This window comes from Pseudorasbora parva, chromosome 17 (genome assembly GCF_024679245.1).
Source record: "Pseudorasbora parva isolate DD20220531a chromosome 17, ASM2467924v1, whole genome shotgun sequence".
NCBI lineage: Eukaryota > Metazoa > Chordata > Actinopteri > Cypriniformes > Gobionidae > Pseudorasbora > Pseudorasbora parva.
Genome location: NC_090188.1, coordinates 9,311,955 through 9,330,467, shown reverse-complemented (window position 1 = coordinate 9,330,467; position 18,513 = coordinate 9,311,955). Strand labels below are relative to the sequence as shown.

At 37.6% G+C, this 18,513-nt stretch overlaps 1 protein-coding gene across 9 annotated transcripts in view; it reads left to right on the top strand.

Annotated features, from left to right (window-relative positions):
* The first annotated feature begins 802 nt into the window (after positions 1-802).
* Positions 803-18,513, top strand: part of gbf1 (golgi brefeldin A resistant guanine nucleotide exchange factor 1) — a 105,791-nt gene continuing 88,080 nt past the window's right edge. For 8 of the 9 annotated variants that reach the window (XM_067422227.1, XM_067422226.1, XM_067422223.1 and 5 more), the window contains exons 1-3: positions 803-934; positions 4,985-5,087; positions 10,667-10,733. In XM_067422227.1, the coding sequence (XP_067278328.1) occupies positions 4,992-5,087; positions 10,667-10,733 (163 nt within the window). In that variant the 5' untranslated portion in view covers positions 803-934; positions 4,985-4,991. Of the gene's footprint in view, positions 935-1,301; positions 1,321-4,984; positions 5,088-10,666; positions 10,734-18,513 lie in introns of those variants that run through there. The other variant, XM_067422220.1, reaches the window with a different exon arrangement.

Here is an 18,513-nt window from a genome sequence, read left to right as displayed (position 1 = left end):
CTATCTATCTATCTATAGCCTATATATGTATATATATATTAGAAATTCTGATATTCTCTTTGAAGATGCCTATATTGTTGCATGGTTCTGCTGACGTTTATTTGATTCTGGTTTCATGCCCCACTTGCAGTCAAGCAACACTGCCCTCCTTGGGCAGAGTTATTGAATATTAACTTTTGTGCATTTTTGTGTGTGCAAGAGTCCATATATTTATTTTAATCAATAGGAATGCTATTTCTGTTAGCAAACACCTTCACAAACCTTTTCAATTGGTATGCAGTATTGACATTTTTATATGTCATAGGCCTATTAGGCAAACTGACGTGTATTTTCTAAATTTTTATTGTGCATTTAAACATTTCTGTCAGAATCTTTCCAAATTGGCTTTCACACCGTGCAAATTGTATGGCTTATTGTTTTTCTCTCTGATCTGCATTATCGGAGCTCTTGTATGCTTTGACAGGAGAAAAATAAGCCTGTGTGTGAATGAACTCTGAACGCCACCGGTGTGGTGTTTCGTCATCAGTGTAATTCAACCAACCCTGTTTTGACTTGCTTTCACCAAAGATCCGCCCTATTTTGAACGCGACCAGGAGAATATTAATGTTACGACCATGATAAACAGTGTTATTGGTTTTGCAGTGTATAAACACGAAAAACTAGCCATTCAAAAGTAATGGTTGATTGAGTGACGATTCGAAATAACGACATAATGTATTTTAAATACACGGGAAGTAAGGCCCTAGAGTCAAAATACCATTGGCTGAAACCGCTTTCAGTTGACAGGAAATATCACGTTAGTGTGCGCTTACACCATTTCCACGTCAGTAAGTTTTTCTGTGGTGGAGATTACCTACCGGTGACAGAATATCTGTCTAGTGATATAACAGAAAAACAGCAGGGCATGACATCTCTACGTGGAACTGCCTAAAATGTAAGCCTTTATTCGACGCAGTCATTTCAGCATTATTACTAGTCTGTACGCTTTTGGCAGCCTGCTAAACTAGTTAGCCAAGCGAATGGAAATGAATCTGAACGCCATTTTGGATTCGTCTTCCAGTCAACAGCCGTGTTTTCATGTTTTTCTGTTTTGACAGACGCATGCACGCAGAAAGAGATATAGGTTCTTATAAAACAAAACGAGAGGACCACGAGGTCTCATTTCACACGTTTATTTGTGCGGTTTAACAGCTGTAGTCGTTATGACAAACCGCTTGCTAGCTTGTTGACAGGTTGGTTAACTTAGCTGCATCATCAGCTCTGTTGATTATTCATAAGGCTTTTGTTTTTCTCAGTCATAGTCGCATCTCGAAATAGAAGGTATGTGAAAGATACTTGAAGATATATGTTCATATTGCGATATGCAGGTCGCTTAACATTGTGTACTTTGTCATGTACAAGCTTTGCTAGCAAGCTCGCTAAGCTTATTGGCCTACTGATTAATTCAGCTATAATCAATCATCAACCTTTGTTCATTATACGGCGCAGTAAGAGTCAGACTGTGGAAAGATTGTTTGTTGTACTAATGCTGTTGAAGGTAACGGATCTATTGTAGTGTGCCGGGGGGCTGTCATGAAGATGTGCTCTGTAGTGTCATGATGCTGGTTGTTAGTACGTGGCCATCATCACTGAATGGTCCGGGCCCTTTTGTTTATTTAGTATGTGTTTGTAATAGAGCATCATTTTGTGCTTCATTGGGTGGGTTTATGTTTATGCACATATATTTGACTTTATAGTTTCATAACTCTTCATTATGTCTAGATTCAGAGGAGGAAGCTGTACTACACTGTAGCAATGGCCTCTTAACTCTGTAATAGCTTATAAAGCTCTGCAAACTTTTTCTTGTTTTGAGTTTCATATTTGAACTTTCCGATTCCCAAAACGATTCTTAACATGCTTTTTTGGCAACTAATTCTCCTGCTGTGCAAATACATTAACTAAAATTGGAGTTACTATGCTTTTTGTTTATAGTTAGAATATCTGTTTGGCAGTATTGCCATATTAAAAGTGATTATAAAGATTTCTTTTTTTATTTTATTAACATTATTAAGTTATATCAGGATTAACAAGCTCTGAACGAAAAATGGTAAGCCATTCAATTGCAAAGAACAATTATTAAGAATAAACAGTTCTAAATTTACAACTAAGTGTGACTATTTTTCAGTTTCTTTAGCATATTTTAAGTCTTTAAACCCCCAAAAAGTTATTTCAAGTCAAGTCAGATTTTATTAATATAGCACACTTAAAAGCAACAGAGTTACTCCAGGTAAGCAGGTCGTAGTTTGTCCATTTTATCTTTAAATTCAACCTTCACCGTGAGATTGATTGACAGGTGATCTAAATTCAATCACATCGGCGAATTTGCCAGTTTGTCCGACAAAGCAGTCAGGAGAGATTAACGTTGGTGGACTTGAACTTGAAAACGGTGTGTACTGATGTCATTCTGCGGTTTTAACAACATTTATTTTAGTGTTCATTCATGTTTATTTTATGCTTATCAACGAACTAGAAGGAAGAGATAATCGGTTCACGAGCAGCTTTAGCTGAGGCGTAGTGATCATGGCACATTAAAAAGAACCCCACAAAGCACTATTTGTGGTTTACATTTCTTTTAAAAGACAACATTTTAAAGTTTAGACTTTTTCATATCGAGTAACTTGCTCTGTCCTGTCTGTCGGCTTGTTGTCAGGCCTCTTTGCTCCGCGATGTATTTTCTCTACGTGAGAACGTGTATGTGGCGTGAGAAGCCCATGGTGTGTCGGACATAGCAACAGTAAGGGTTGGGCATTGCGAACGGTCAGCATACGAACGTTCGTCTATTAATGTGTTTTTCTGTTTGGCCAGTGACCGGCCGCGCGCTTACAGTGGGGGAAGTGGCAGTTTGAATTGAACACAGAATCGATTCTTAATTTTTGAGAATCGGTTCTGAATCGATGCATCAAGCTTTTCTCCCTCCCCTAGAAGAAGCCATACAAAGCAAACATCAGTTGACTCTTTATATGTCCCAATAAAATTCCTTATATTTAAATGTTTAGTTTTATAATTAAAGCTCTGTAGTTTTTAATTGTATGGGGTTAAACATGCAACACAATACAGAGATGATTGAGAGATCCTCAAAAGCCTAATATTTGATACTTACATTTTAACACTTTGATCTGTCAGGTTAAAAAAAAAAAAACTTGTTTTGCTGTGGTACAAAAATTGGTTCCGAGTACCAGATAATTTGTATGGTATTGCTACCGACTACTGGAGCTACTACACTCCTTCCGGAGTAAAACAGTTTGCATAGTTGTTAATATGAGAATTATGATGCATTATTTAGAGTTTTAAGTATTGTATAACATGAGTAGCTCTTGGCAACTTTAATTTTTAAAAAGTAGCTCTCAAATTAAAAAAGGTTGGAGACCCCTGGTTTAAACCGAGCGTGCATTCAAAAGTGATTTCAACGCCCCATATATACTCCCTGAGGGCCACAAATGATAGGCCTAAAGTAAAGATAAAAGTAGGGGGGATTGCAAATTCAAAAGCGAAAGTAAAATTTTATAAACTGTAATGTTATATCTATCTAGGCCCTGTTTACACTTGGTATTAAAATGCGTTTTGGTCTATTGGTTCACCTGTGGACAAGGGAGACCCATACCTGTTACACCTAGTAATTGAATCTGTCTCTCTTGTCCACTTTCAACCACTTCTGTCCTGATTGGTCGAGGGGAGGGCCTATGGGTGGGTAAATGTATGAGCTTTTTCAGATCTTTCAATCTAATGGATGAAATAAACTGAGGTAGTTTACATTATGAACATGCCCAAAGACAACGGAAAAACACATTATGGAGGGCAGCAGCTTAAATGTCTACTCTGATGCAAGACCACGTTGAATGCTGGGAGTGTGTGGTAGAAATCGTGCATTAAAAATTAGGAGGAGAGTAGGCGGTATTTTGTGGCTGTTGGACACATTCCATCACATTACGAAAACACTGCGAAAGCAATCCGGTCGAATGCATTTTCGACTACCTCTGGTAGTGACTGAAAGTGGACAAGCTCAAAAAGTTTTTGACCCCGTTTACATCTGTATTTAACATGATCCAATCTACTAAAATGCATCTTAATACCAGGGGTCAGTTGCCTAGTCTTACAAGTTAGTCATCAATTTTTTTTCTTTAAAACAGTTAAGCATAGCTTAAGTCAGTTATAAAAAAACTGAATTAGCCTAATTTGATACCAAAAATTAAGACTTACTGCCCCTTGACTAAATGCTAGATTTTACCAACACCAGATTTTAAAACACTGTCTTAACGTAATGGATATGTTTATTCAACTGGCCCTAGTCATTAGAAAAATGCAGAAATGACGTCAAGCAAAAGACTAATTCACCAGTGCTTCCCTTGAGATTTTCCTAAAGGGGTTTTATAATGGGGTTATGAGTAAAATAAGGTCTGTGGTAAACAACTTGACAATTTTGCTCTGCAACATAAACTGCACGCTTTCACACACCAAACATTCTCATGATCTATATATTTCTCGAGGTAACCAATGGTTAATTAGTCCTTCTGGGTTTTCTTTTGATTTCATTTGATTTGATAGGTTTGATAGGTTTCAGTTTTAACCTACCAACTTGAGCCAAACATTTGCAAGTCTTTCTGCGTAAACAAGTAGAATTCTTTAGAAGATATATTTGAAATACTTTCTGAAGTTTCTATACAAGTAGAAACTATAGAAGTTTTCTCGGTCATCTCAGTCTCTTTGATCCTCAAAGTTGTATGTTTAGTTTTTTTTAGAGGCTTGTATGAAAAATTGTGATTTCTGTACCGCCTTTTTTGCCCCCACAAGGCACAATCTGGTATATTGAAGTCTGAGCTGATACCTGTCTGCTGCATTGTCTGATGCTTTACACAGCGATTACCGCTAGCTTTAAGCTCTCTTGCATTTAATAAAAGATATGAGGCTGTTACTTGTGTCTAATTGCATATCTCTAATTTCACTCTAGATTCACTATGGTGGACAAAAATATATACATCGTTCAAGGGGAGATTTCTGTTGTTGTTACCGCTATCAAGAGGAACTCTAGATGGAGTACCCATACTCCTTTGGTAAGTTGTCCAGTTTATGTTTATTATAAGAATATTGTTATTATCTGAAATGTAGGGCCTGATGTCCCATGATAGATATTAGGGATGGGCGATAGCTTATCGTTTGCGATATACCGGTAAAAGTTTTCCCCATGATAAGAATTTATCTTCCCGAGATAATAACGATAACGCCTATGTTGATGACGCGACCCATTCACATCTCTGTGCAGAGCGTAAACAACTAGGGCCGAAGCTGCAGAGGAGTTTATTGCTGAAGGAAGAGCTATCTCTACAACCTCGAACTAGTACACACAGATATATTTTCATGCGATGAGCACTTGGAGATTTGCACTTTGTCAAGCGATCCCTAAAGCGCGTTATTCCAGCGCGCTATTCCAGTATTATTGTATTTTCCTGTAAAATAATGGCATTTGTTTGGAATTATTCAGCCTTTATAAAGAAAAAACGAATGTGCAAGTGGAAATCTCATTGGCTGGCGGGCACCTATTACTGTACCCGTTTTGATTTCAGCAATTCAGTTAAAGCGAACGTTGACGTGATTAATATTCATAAACCCATCAGCTCCTCAATCCTTAGTGCGGTTTATATTGTTATTGGTAGTAGAATTCGTAGTACTATTATCTTATCAGTATTATGTTTATTTAAATTTTTTTTTTTTTTTTTTAAGGAAGTCTAACTACATGCACTTTTACAAGCTGATTGTATGGAAATGTTTGTTGGCATTGCCTGTAAACAACCATCCTATAATGATAAAAGTACATCCAGTGTTTTAAAAAAAAAATCTCCTTATATGTTTTCTTCTGTCTCAATTCATGCCGTTCGACCGTGTGACGTCACACGGTTGGACACCCCTCCCACGATTGTTGGTTGACAAGCAGCGTTTGACCTCAGACCCGCCCTGAGCGAGCTCTGTCATCATCCCAGTCCGCCATTGTTGATGCGAAGTTAAATTAAGGCATGCTTTCTAAGTATAACGTTCTCAATATAATTCATAATCCCACGTTTATTATAATGAACAACTCATTATGGTTATTGTGTTACTACAAACTGTGTATGGTGGTTTTAAAGTTAATGTGGACGTGGTAACTCTACACTAAGCTTAATTACCAGTATGTAGAAGGTTTATAACAGTGTCTGTTACTGTTAACAACAAAAATTGTGTTGTAACAGTTATTACAATGCATAGATATCATTACGCATCATTGACAAACCGACATTAATAACAGAAAAAAAGTTTTTATTGGCATTAGCTGTTACATCAATCTGTCAATTAACTATTGTATACATCAGTAAATGCACAGCATTTGCATCTCACTACGCTAACGTTACCTTGCCAGTACATAAAGATAGATCAAAGTGACATTACATTAACCAACCATTCTGAAACGTCCTGTTTAGCCTTAATTGACGAATTTCATTGGGCTGTCATCTAGGGCTGGGCGATATGACGAAATATATCGTCTGGACGATAGAAAATGTCTATCGTTTTATATTAGGCTCTATCGCTTACGCCACGATAAGGCGTTTATGGCAGAATTTTACGTCAAGATGCACCTCACGCCACGCCACGGCATGCCCATGCACGCTGCAATACATAAACAAACATGGAGGAAGACGGTAGTAGACGCGGTTCAGACCAGGGTAATTCCATAGGGTAATTCTCAGAGTAATTATGCCAGAGTGGTGGCATAAGCGCTCAAAACAAACTTCAGACACAGACGCTGCAACGGGCTTTTACGCGTGGCACACCATATAGCCATGGCCATTATGGATATATTGAAATATTTTAATGGCAGGTGTAGGGATGGCGAAAACTAAACATTTTCTTGACCCACCACCGAGCCTCATTAGCCGGTTGAAACCGGTTAACCGATTAGTTTAAAATATGCTGCGCTATTTGAAATAACAGTCTCTCTCTCTCTCTCTTTCTCTCTCTCTCTCTCTCTCTCTCTCTCTCTCTCTCTCTCTCTCTCTCTCTCTCTCTCTCTCTCTCTCTCTCTCTCTCACACACACGCGCACTGTCCTAGCGCTGCCGCCTCCCTTACACTCACGTCACTTTTTTTAAATCCCCCACAGCGCGAGTCCCGCAAACGCGCCGCCGAGGAGCTTGTTTGTAATCTGAGTACAATGGCTCCTTAGTTTCGAAATGGTTTGGGTAGAAGGTGATCGCGTTGAAAATAAAGGCATTTGTGTAGCGTAAGAAGCTCATTTGAAACATTGCCGTGGCTCATTTAAGGAAATGACAGCTCCGAAGAGGCGCCGCTTTAGTTCGAGGTAGTGCTAACAATAATAAAGAAAGACGATCAACACCTTATGTGTTACAACTGAAATGTAGATGTAATATATTTCCAAATGTAAGCCCATCTTAAGTGAAATGCAAGCTTCATCCTGTCGTCTGCCCCGGCTCTAACCTCGAGTGTTTACTTTTTGCAAACCTTGTGAGCGCGCAAACCCAAACGCTGTGACCTCGCGTCAAATGTTTTTATTGGTTTATTAAGTACAAACAGGCAAGTTATGAAAAATTGAGCGCGAGGGATATGTTCACTTCACACAAAAAGATTTTGGATTGAGATGGCTAATTGTAGTAGCGTTTAGTCCACTGTATAATAGCCTAATTTAGAGATCACTTTTTTTTTTTAACCGACAACTTTGATCGGTTAACGTTGATACGGTCAACCATCGGTCAAATGGTCATCGGTTAACATCCCTAGGCTGGTGTTAACTTTACCAGCTGTCTTGCTTGAAAAAAAGGTTCTAAATAAAATAAAAATGTTGTCCATACTACCTTTATTTGTTTTGTATATCATTTCAAACTGCATTTCCACATTGCAATTTTGTATAGACTATTCATAAACTGAATTAACAGAAAAATTGCTATATCGTTATCGGGGTATCAAATGAGCTATATCGGGATATGAAATTTTGGCCATATCGCCCAGCCCTACTGTCATCTTGTCCAGGTCCGACTCCGGTTCAAATTGATAAAGTTGCACTGATTTGTTCTCAGAGACTTCCGTAGCCATTCTTTCCCCTCTACTGTTCTAGGCATTAGGCAACAGCTCCACCTGCCCGCCCACCAGTGTTGGGCAGTAGCGTCGCTACTAGGGGTGTCCATGGTTAACCGATTAACCGTTAAAAATTGCGTAACCGAGTGAAACATTTTGCTCGGTTAAGTGGCGTCAATGACATGTTTGAATTTAGTTGTAATATATTTTTGCAAATTAATAAACTAAAAATAACCCTGACGCACACTATGGTTAACGATCATTAACCGCTAAGGGCCTCGGTTAACGGTTAATGAAAAACTTGAGAATGTGCAGCCCTAGTCGCTACAAGTAGTGAAGCTACTAGCTTAACTACATTTTTCAGTAGCGTGGTGGTAGCGCTGCTGTTTTCTCAATGAAATAGCTTTTCAGTAGCGAAGCTCTTCTGTTGATCAAGTACTGCGGTAGCGTCCACACAAGCTAACGTAACATTTTCCCAAGCATTTCTTAGGATCAAGCACAAATTGGAAACACAACTGATAAGAAAGCGGATATACTTCACTTTCTACGTTCCTTTCTGCCTCGCGCAGACGCGCACAGATGCGCGCGCACGAGCCTTTTAAAGTACTCATTTGGCAGTAAGCACTTAAAGACGGGATAGGCACGTGCACATTCGCACTATCTGGTTGATGTTTTTTCCCCCCTAGCGCTCAAGTCGCTGTTGAACGCGCATCGTCCGCGCGGTGACAAAAGAGAAACTGCAAAGTTTTAAAATCTATTGTGTCTCTTGAATAAACACCTCTTGTTAAAGTATCGGGGTCTAGCCTGGCCACCTCTTGATATAAATGAATGAATGAAACTTGTTTCATGCGTGTGGGACACACACACACACACACACACACACACACACACACACACACACACACACACACACACACACACACACACACACACACACACACACACACACACACACTCGACACCAGGGGCCTATTGCACAATACTAGGATAAGGGATTACGCTGGGATATTTTGGTGATCCTGGCTCAATTTATCCGCTAATATACAGTTATCTTTCATTATCGTTATCGTTCTTGGTATGAGTTTGCCTTCAGGGTATGTTTACATGACAGCTTTGTACTAAATTTTGCATAAAAATGACAAGATCCCCAAGATATCCCGGCTTAATCCCTTATCCTAGTTTTGTGCAATAGGCCCCTTGTTTTGTTAATATTATGGATCACATGTTTTTGTTGCCGAATTGATTTCGGACAGTTTTTGTATAACTAAAAAAAATGTGTGTCTATATGCTTGACTTTTATTGATCACTGAAATAGCATTGATTGGAATGAAGTGGGTTCAATATAAAATTAAATAAATAAAAAGTAGCTTAGATGTAGTAAACTACTTTTTTCAAGTTGCTGTAGCTTAGCTTGCTACATTTCCCAGGGGGGTAGCTTCAGTGTAGTGAAGCTTAATTTAATGTAGAGTAACTGGTAGCTTAGCTCACTACATTTTCCAAGTAGCTTGCCCAACACTGCCGCCCACAGAACAGGGGCGGGGTGAGCAAAGCTCATTAGCATTAAAGTCATATGCACTGAAATGTTTGGTGAAAACAGAGCTGTTTTTGACCAGACTAAAATTAGGGTTTTCTTACAATACTAATGAGAATTTTTTATTAAAGTATATATAAAAAAAAAAAAATTATACTCTGAATAATCATATTAATTACAAAAATGCCATTATATGACCCCTTTAACAGAAACACTGAATGACTAACCATCTCTTAAGGTCCACCACCAGTCCTTCAGTTAAAATGAAAAATATGCATTCATACATTTCAGTTCGTACATTATTACCAAGTTTTAGTTCCAATTACTAAAGTTCTATCATTAAAATCATTATTTGCTATTTTTTTGAAATCTGGAGACATGGTTGGGATTATTACTTTTGCTGTTTGCACTATTTTTGACACTTTACAACATGAGAATATGAATAAATACTGAATCTGTTTACATTTCAAACTTGTCTTTGATTTGAATTATTATTGGGAGTACTGTGTGAAGTTTTTCAAACTTTACCTGCACTTTTACTGAAGAAAAGTATATCTGCAACATTTCAATTTCAAAGTTTTTTGGATTGTGTTTTTAAATAACATTATATATATATATATATATATATATATATATATATATATATATATATATATATATATTTGATGTATTATATGGACCTATTTGATGATGGGTACGTTTTGCTTTAGATCATTTTGTTTTTCTGACGCTCTCAAGAATGTGTGCAATTAGCATGCACCGTTAAATATTCCATGTCAAGCCATACAGAATGTAATATGACCAATTGATACAGAGCGCTAGCTGCACTGTTCTCTCCGACGACAACCTTTTTGTCTTGTTGGCCTCCCGTAGCTTCTCTATGTGCTCCTAAAGGGACCGATGAGATGTGGACAAATGCGCTAAAAATCACACACTGCACCTTTAAATAACATAAACATATCAAATGATATTGTTAGTGAAATCATAACATGCTAAATTGTTGTTAACTAGAATGCTAAAATGATTTTCTCATGTTTTAACAGGATGAAGAACAGGACCCACTACTCCACAGCTTCAGCCACTTGAAAGAGACCCTCAATAGTATAAAAGGTTAGACATGATAACTCAAGATTACACAAGTAATTAAAGGGTTAGTTCACCCAAAATGAAAGTTCTGTCATCATTTACTTACCAAGTTTTTACAAACCTTTATGATTTTATTTGTTTTGTTGACAACAAAAAAAAGTTGATGGACCACATTGACTTCCATAGTATTTTTTTCTCTTACTATGGAAGTCAATGGGGTCCATCAACTGTTTAGTTACCCATATTCTTCAAAATATCATTGTTTGTGTTCAGCAGAAGAAAGAAATTCATACAGGTTTGGAACAACTTGACAGAAATGACAGAAATACATTTTTTGTTGAACCCCTTAACTATGTTATGTTCAGAATTTTTTGGCCATATGTCACTCAGATCTGTTTTTCTTATGACAGCTATACAAAAATGCTATACAAAAAAAAGGCTTGCAGTGCTTGACCGTAACAAGAGCTGTTGAAATTAATACAGATTTTGGTTGATAAGTCTTAAAAGCAAGCAAAATTAGGAGGTTTTGCATTCTGCCACAGCACCATTTCTTCATTCCCTTTATTTAAGAGTAGACTGAACCACATCAGACATAATCAAACTAAACAGACTTGTTTAGCATTCGCAAGAGTGCTTCTTTCCTGCTACAGAACGAAAGCATATTTAACCAGGTGTATGCTAAATTTCCTTTGAGAAAAGGGATGGCCTTTTCAAATCAGTCAATATTATCTTTCTCAATGTCTTACTATTGGGCTTTTATGCCATCTTATAATTTTGGGGTCCCATGGAAACTGTCAGTGTTTGTTCATTTAGTTATCCAAATGCCTCTTAATGAAAAGGACAGCTAAGGTAAATGTTATGCTATGTTTTTATGCAATTGTTCCTCGGTTCAAAAAGAAATGAAAAATCCTTCTTACTGCATTGCTCTTAATTGTAAAGGGGTATTTGTAATCATTTTTATAACAAATTGCTGCTATTTAACAGTCATAGTCTCCTTATGCCATAAAGGTGATTTAAGAAGACTTTTGAAGGCACCGGAAGTCCTTATATATATTTAGAGAACTTAATTTCCACATTTGCAGTAATATTTTACTATAAACATCACTTATGTCCATGACAGTGACATTTATGGCTTGTTTACGAAATAACACTACAATCTTAAGAGCTTCAGAGTTCAAGTAACTTTAATAAGTGTGATGACTGATTAAAGTAAGTCTTTTAGGTAAGAGTGGAACAAACTATCTCGACTAACATGACTTCCCTTTTGGTAGCTGAAAGTCCTACTAAGCATGCCAGCCTGATTCATCATAGTGAATTTCTGTATTAATGGAGGGGTGTGAGTTGATGAGATGTGCAACAGCTCTCTACTCTGTCTGCATGTCGTCATGCCTCTGTAATGGAAGCCCTGGACAGGGAGTCCTCTCTCTGGAGAATACTGCCGCTCGGAGATGGACAGGAGCGGCTGTGTCTAGACCCAGGCAGAAATCTAGCAAATTCCCCCCCTGACCCATAGCAAAGGCCTTGTTAGTTCTATTGAGCAAGTGTTGACTTTTATTCACCTACTTCATAGTGAATAAAATGGGTGATGTTAGCTTTTTTCCAAGCATATGTACATTACTGTTCAAAAATGTGGGGTCTGTAAGATCTCTTGTGATCACTAAGGCTACATTTATTTGAGCTAAAATACACTAATAACTGTAATATTGTGAAATATTACATTTTAAAAGATCAGTTTTCTGTTGTAATATTTTTTCCTGTGACAGCAACGCTGAATTTTCATCATCATTACTCCCATCTTCAGTGTCACGTGATCCTTCAGAAATCATTCTAATATGATGATTTGCCGCTCAAGAAACATTTCTTATGAATGTTGAAAACAGTTGTGCTGCGTAATATTTTTGTGGAAAAGCAGATTCTTTCTTTTTCAGGATTCTTTGATGAATCAAAGAACAGCATTTATTTCATTGATATAGATTTTTTTTAGATATATTTTTATTAGTCTTTATTCTAACTTTGATCAATTTAATGCACCCTTGCTCAATACACATCTTAATATCTTTAAAAAAATTCTTACTGACCTCAAACTTTTGAACATTATTGTAAGGAGACAAAATAAATCATCTGGTTATTTCTCGAAGTATCAACCAATTTTATTTGATTTTCTGCCATGGCTTTATGTTATGCCTTTGATCAATAAAAATCAATAAAATTGATCTTTTGATCAATAAAAATCTTGAAAGCTTTAATCAAATAACCAGCCTTTACCTTACCATTTGCTTTGTTTTACTATTTGTCTCTTAATAATATACAACAGTCCGCACTTAGTGAGTAGTGTGTGACTATTGCTCAATGCCTTTTCAAGAATGATAAAATAGGTTGAATTGGGTCTGGTCATATTATGTTGCCAGTGTTTTGGCTCAGTGTACCATGAATTAAATGTATATATACATCTCTTAAATAGCCCAGCTGTCTTCTTAATGAAAGCCTATAATTCCATTCACATTGTGGCCATTTTATCTTAGCCAACAACAAAAGATACCGCCAAAGGAAATGTGGATTAGCCCCAAAGGTTTACTAGCCACTTTCGCTGGCTTGATAAAGGTTTCATTCTCTTTCCTCTGCACCAGCCGTTTGATTGGCAGGCACATGTGTCGTATGGCGGTAGAATGCAGCTGGAAGTATATCATCTGCAGTTTAGGTTGGGTAAATATAGCAGGGAGACTTGTCAACCCGAGAGATGGATTGTTCTGGGAAAGGAAGTGTTGTCTCTCCCTCCACAAAAAAAGTGTTCTTGTCTTGAATGAGGCCATTTTTGTATTTGTGAAACAAAGAGTTTCCAGTGCATCAGAAACATGTGTTGGTACTAATACTACCTCACTTACATGTACACTACACCTGATTTGTGGTAAGCCAGTTTTTGGTCAAATGTGCTGAACAAGACTCAAAAGTTTGCATATTCAAGGCTCGAAATTATGACCATTTTGGTCTCGTATGCTCCAGAATGTGGTCTCAAAATATATTTCGGAGCATTTGTGTGTGCGCAAATAATTTTTGCACCTGTTTGATGCACTGGTGGACCGACCATACATCAGAAACAGCTTGTTTTTTGCTCCAAACAAACACAAAAAAATCACAATCAGGTTTTAGTTTTGGCCAATCTCTGTTCCGGACTTGCACACAAACTGCATTGCAATAATTTCCAGAAAGGTAATTTGTTAGCTGTTAAATAAAAGTATTACGAAGTCTGAATACAGGACGTTAACAGGTCAGAGACGTCTTCTCATCATGCTAAGTAGTATTTTAGCATAGCACTGCTTTTTGTACAGCAGTGCTCAAAAACGCAATAATCGCTGCTGTTCCATAAGCGCCATCTACTGTCAGAGACTGATCTTACATTTTCAATCAGTCCATCTGTTGTTTTTGTCTTATTTAGCATAATTTCACAAAACTAAATTCAGGCTATTCTATTTTTACTTAAAATCCTATAATTAAATCTCATTTAAATAAAAAACAAAAAACGAAACTACATTTTTGAGGGGTTCTTCAAACTTCAAAGTTCATTTTGAGCCCTGGTATTGTGAAGCTTTTTCCCTCAGCATAAACTAGATTTGCATGTTGGCAAATTTCTTTAAGTAGCAGATTAAATGGAAATTGACCTTCTATTTCAACAGGTTTTTAGGTTACATATTGTTATAGATACCATACATACCCTACTTTTGTGACTGACGTATGAAAGTCACCGCTGAGTTTTTCGATTTGTCTTTTGTCTTGGAATCTCTAGCATGAAGGTGGTGACAGCAATGATCTATTTCATCTGGTGTTATTTGCTCAAGCCTCTTGGAGTGAGCTGCGTTTAGTTGCTGATATGCATGCCCGTACTGAATCTGCAGACTTTTGCATTTTCTGCCCTTGATTTGAGGAAAACATGTATGGAACGACTTTGTTGTAAAATGTGTTGAAGGGACAGGTAGCTCAAATGAAAATTTAAATTTTCTCCCTTGTTGTTCTAAACTTGTTTGACTGTTTTTATTCTGTGAAAAAGGAGACTGTGGGGTCCAATTGTTCCATAGAGGAAAAGTCATACAGATTCGTAGTGAAATGAGGATGAATAAATTATGACACTGTTAAGTATTTAGCTCTTTTTAGGAGCTGAAATAAGTTTTCAATAGAATAAATTTTGAACTAAGTAATTGAACTAAGTTTTAATAGAATATGGATTGTTATACTGGCTTCCAGGACTATTATTTTAATATATAATATTTAAATTTTTGCCAATTTATAAAATAAACATAAAGTACAATAGTCCTCTGTTGGCAGGAGAAGTTAGTCAGATGTTCTTGTTAATCCTGAACCCCTCTGGAATTACAAACAAGCAACTTGGGGTGACAAATGAATGCCAGTGGGTTCTGCGGTTTGTGTTTTTCTGCACACAGCTTTTAGACTCTCTGTTTTGAAATCCACAAACACACTGGAATTGGAGAAGTCAGCTTTAGATCTTGTGTCTAGCTTGGTGGACAACTAGTCTATGAATCTATTGGTTTTGTAAGGGAGATATTCTAGCTATGAAACGTGGTCTGTTTAACATCAAATCGAGAACTAGGATTTGGTATGAGGTCATGTAATTCTGCAGGATATTTTTGATATCCGCTGTACATTGAATATCGTACCATTGAGGCAAAAAGTGGGGAAGGAAACGACTGTTGGAATGAAGATGTCTTGCCTTCTCATAGTATTCACTTTTTATACACTAGTCAGCCCAAGCTTTAGTCCTTTAGAGCTTTGAATCTTCCTCCAACCCTCCCCCTCCCTTTGCGTCAAAGGTCAGGTTTTTGACAAGTCTGTAGAGAAAGCCGACAGACTAAATCCTCTCATTTTTATTCATACAAATACAGGTTTAAAGACGCCACCTGGTAGATCCAATACCAGAGCTTTGTTTGATTGACAACTCTCTCACTTACCCTGTACTCCTAGCCTGTCTCGTTTGGTTTTCAGGTACTAAAGAAATTCCTGCTCTAATAAGTCAGACCACACCACCCGATGATTGGATGTCGACTGAGTTTTGTAGTAAACATTACAGTGATACTTTGATCGCTGGTTCTTTTCAGGCACTTTCTGTAATCTCTTCATCTCCTGAACAAAGGGCTGTGGATGAATCCTTTGACTGTGTCTTCTTGATTAAGAAATTTGCCATGCCTTTGACAGGCCCTGAGTACAGTATTTGCAAGTTCTTGTCTCCATATTTATGTATATTTAAAACTATACTTGACACCTACTACACATCATGTTAAGTCATTTCTGCTTGGATGTTGTGAACTTTACCCACAAGGTTGCTAAGCAATTTGGGACAAACAAAATTAACTGGATCAGTAGCAGGAAATTATAGTCTGCTTAAGGATAAAAGCCCAGTTTTAAGTCCCCTACAATTTTTAGCATTGTGATTTATTGATTTTATGAAGGGGGGTAAACATAGCCACTTTAAGAATGTTTCCTAACTCTTTCCCCGACAAAATTTCCGTCATTTGAGACACGCTTTTCTCGCCATTGACGGATGACTGACACATCTTCTGAAAGAGTACAGAATCTTTGTATCGAAACAAAGGTGAAAAAGAAGCAGAAACAAGCGATAGCATATGTAAGCAGATGCATATGAAAAATAACACTATCTATCATCAACATTAACCGCCATATAAATCAAAATGGCCATAATGTTACTGAATGATTTGTCAACCCAGGATGAGCTATAGGACTGTGCAAGCTTTGGGGGTGTCGATGGACTCAATCTACTCCATCTGTGTTTTGGTTATCTCTCTGAATCCGATCTGGATGTAGTCTGATTTTTCTCAGCTTTTTGCAAAAAATGTTGCTTTTTATGAAAATCTAATCTAAGCAATTTATCCAACTGGCTGCTGGTGTCCTCTGTTTCAGTCTAAGCACACACATGTACAGTGAACTATAGCTCAAGGTCAAGTGTGATCTGTCTCAGGCTAACAGCTGTGCCTGTGCTGGCGTCCCAACAAGGGTTTCTCCTGGGGCACGTGGGAATATCCTGCTCCTTTGAGGCCCTGTGGACTCCTCTGCCATTTAATGTGCTTATATATCATACCTTCATGAGCTGCAAGACTGCAAAAAAAAAAAAAAACACAGAAAAGAGCATAGTCATAAGTCTGATCACACTGACACAAATGCAAATGTGTTTACTTATGATGGCATATGAAGCAAATTAATTCCCTTTGCCCTTCAAGGAAAGTGAGAGGAGAACTTGAGGGTCTGCCACTCACACATGTCCTTGGTAACATCATCTGAGATGGCAAACAAATAGAAAGTAGAGTGTGAGTGTTCTCAATATCAATGTGATGAATGCTCCTGCAGGGAAGTCACTTAGGGTTTAAAGTTACAGAATAATACAGAAAGAAAGAACAGTAATGACTTACAGGACAGATGTTAGGAAATAATTTAATCATTTTATTTCTTTACAGCATGCTCTGCTTTCACATTCTGCTTGACTTTTTATTCTATATGCTCTATATTCAAAAGTCAGCATAAAATGGAAATTGAGTCTTTTTTTCCCCTATTGTGATGTATATCTTAGTGAAACCACTTAATGAACAATAAAAATGTAGGATGGGACTTGGTAATTGATTGCATCATTGGATCGTAGCATAGTTTGCTATTTTTGTGATGTTGTGTTAGTGAAAGGTTTTCATGTTATGGACAGCCTGGTGCCAGTAAAATCAGATTTTGTTTAAGATTAAGAATTGTTAAAGAGTATTTTTTTTAAGACTGCACGGATTAAACACATACTGTTATATTCCATAATTGTTTTTTTGTTTTTTTTTACTTGTCGGTTTTAATTTCATAATGAATTTGTAGACTCCAGGTAGTTTAGGCTAGAGGTAGTTTAAAGGGATCCCATGGTGTTGAGACTTGTATGGCTTAATATAACATAAATGATGTCTCTTACTGAATTATGTGGTAGAAAACCCATGAAAGATCTACGTTATTTAAAAAATCGATTTTATATTTGGACCATGGGCGGCGCCATTTTGTTTGCGTTCTAGGTTGATGACGTAGAGTGGTTGAACTCCTCAATCAGCTGGCGTTACCCGTTGCTATTTTTACCACAACGCAACTCGAAAATTGTTTCAGAGTTAAACAAAACAAATGAATTGCTTTGTAATTGTACTTAAAACACACTCAAACATACATGTGAACACAAACTCACCTACACAAGTCACAAACAGATCGGCGGGCGCGCACACACCTAGGTCAGCGACAGACTGCTCTGTCTCAATCGCATGCATCATCACCAAAACATCCTGCCTCTCTTCCTCACGTTACTTTATCCCATCGTCCTACCTAGATATTTCCCTCTGCTGGTCACATTAGGCATTACAGTTAATCTACTATCAACAGTCTATCTAGGATATCAACACAGGGAATAGATTGAGGGTTATGTATGCGCGCACGCAGTGCGTGCGTGCGTGTGTGTGTGTGTGTGTGTGTGTTCGCGCCGATCTGTTGGGGTGTGTGTGTGTTCGCGCCGATCTGTTGGGGTGTGTGTGTGTGTGTGTTCGCGCCGATCTGTTGGGGTGTGTGTGAGTCTGTGTGAGAGAGAGAGTTTGTGTGCACATGTATGAGTCCGTGAAGTCGGACAGCTGTTTGTAAATCGGCTGTACACTCGTTATTGCGGTGGAACGTGAGACTGAATGACTGCACTCGAACATGTCCACTATGGTGTCGGACAACACTACAAATGTCCGTCCCTTCAAATAATGCCCTATTTAAGGGTATAGGGTCGATTTCA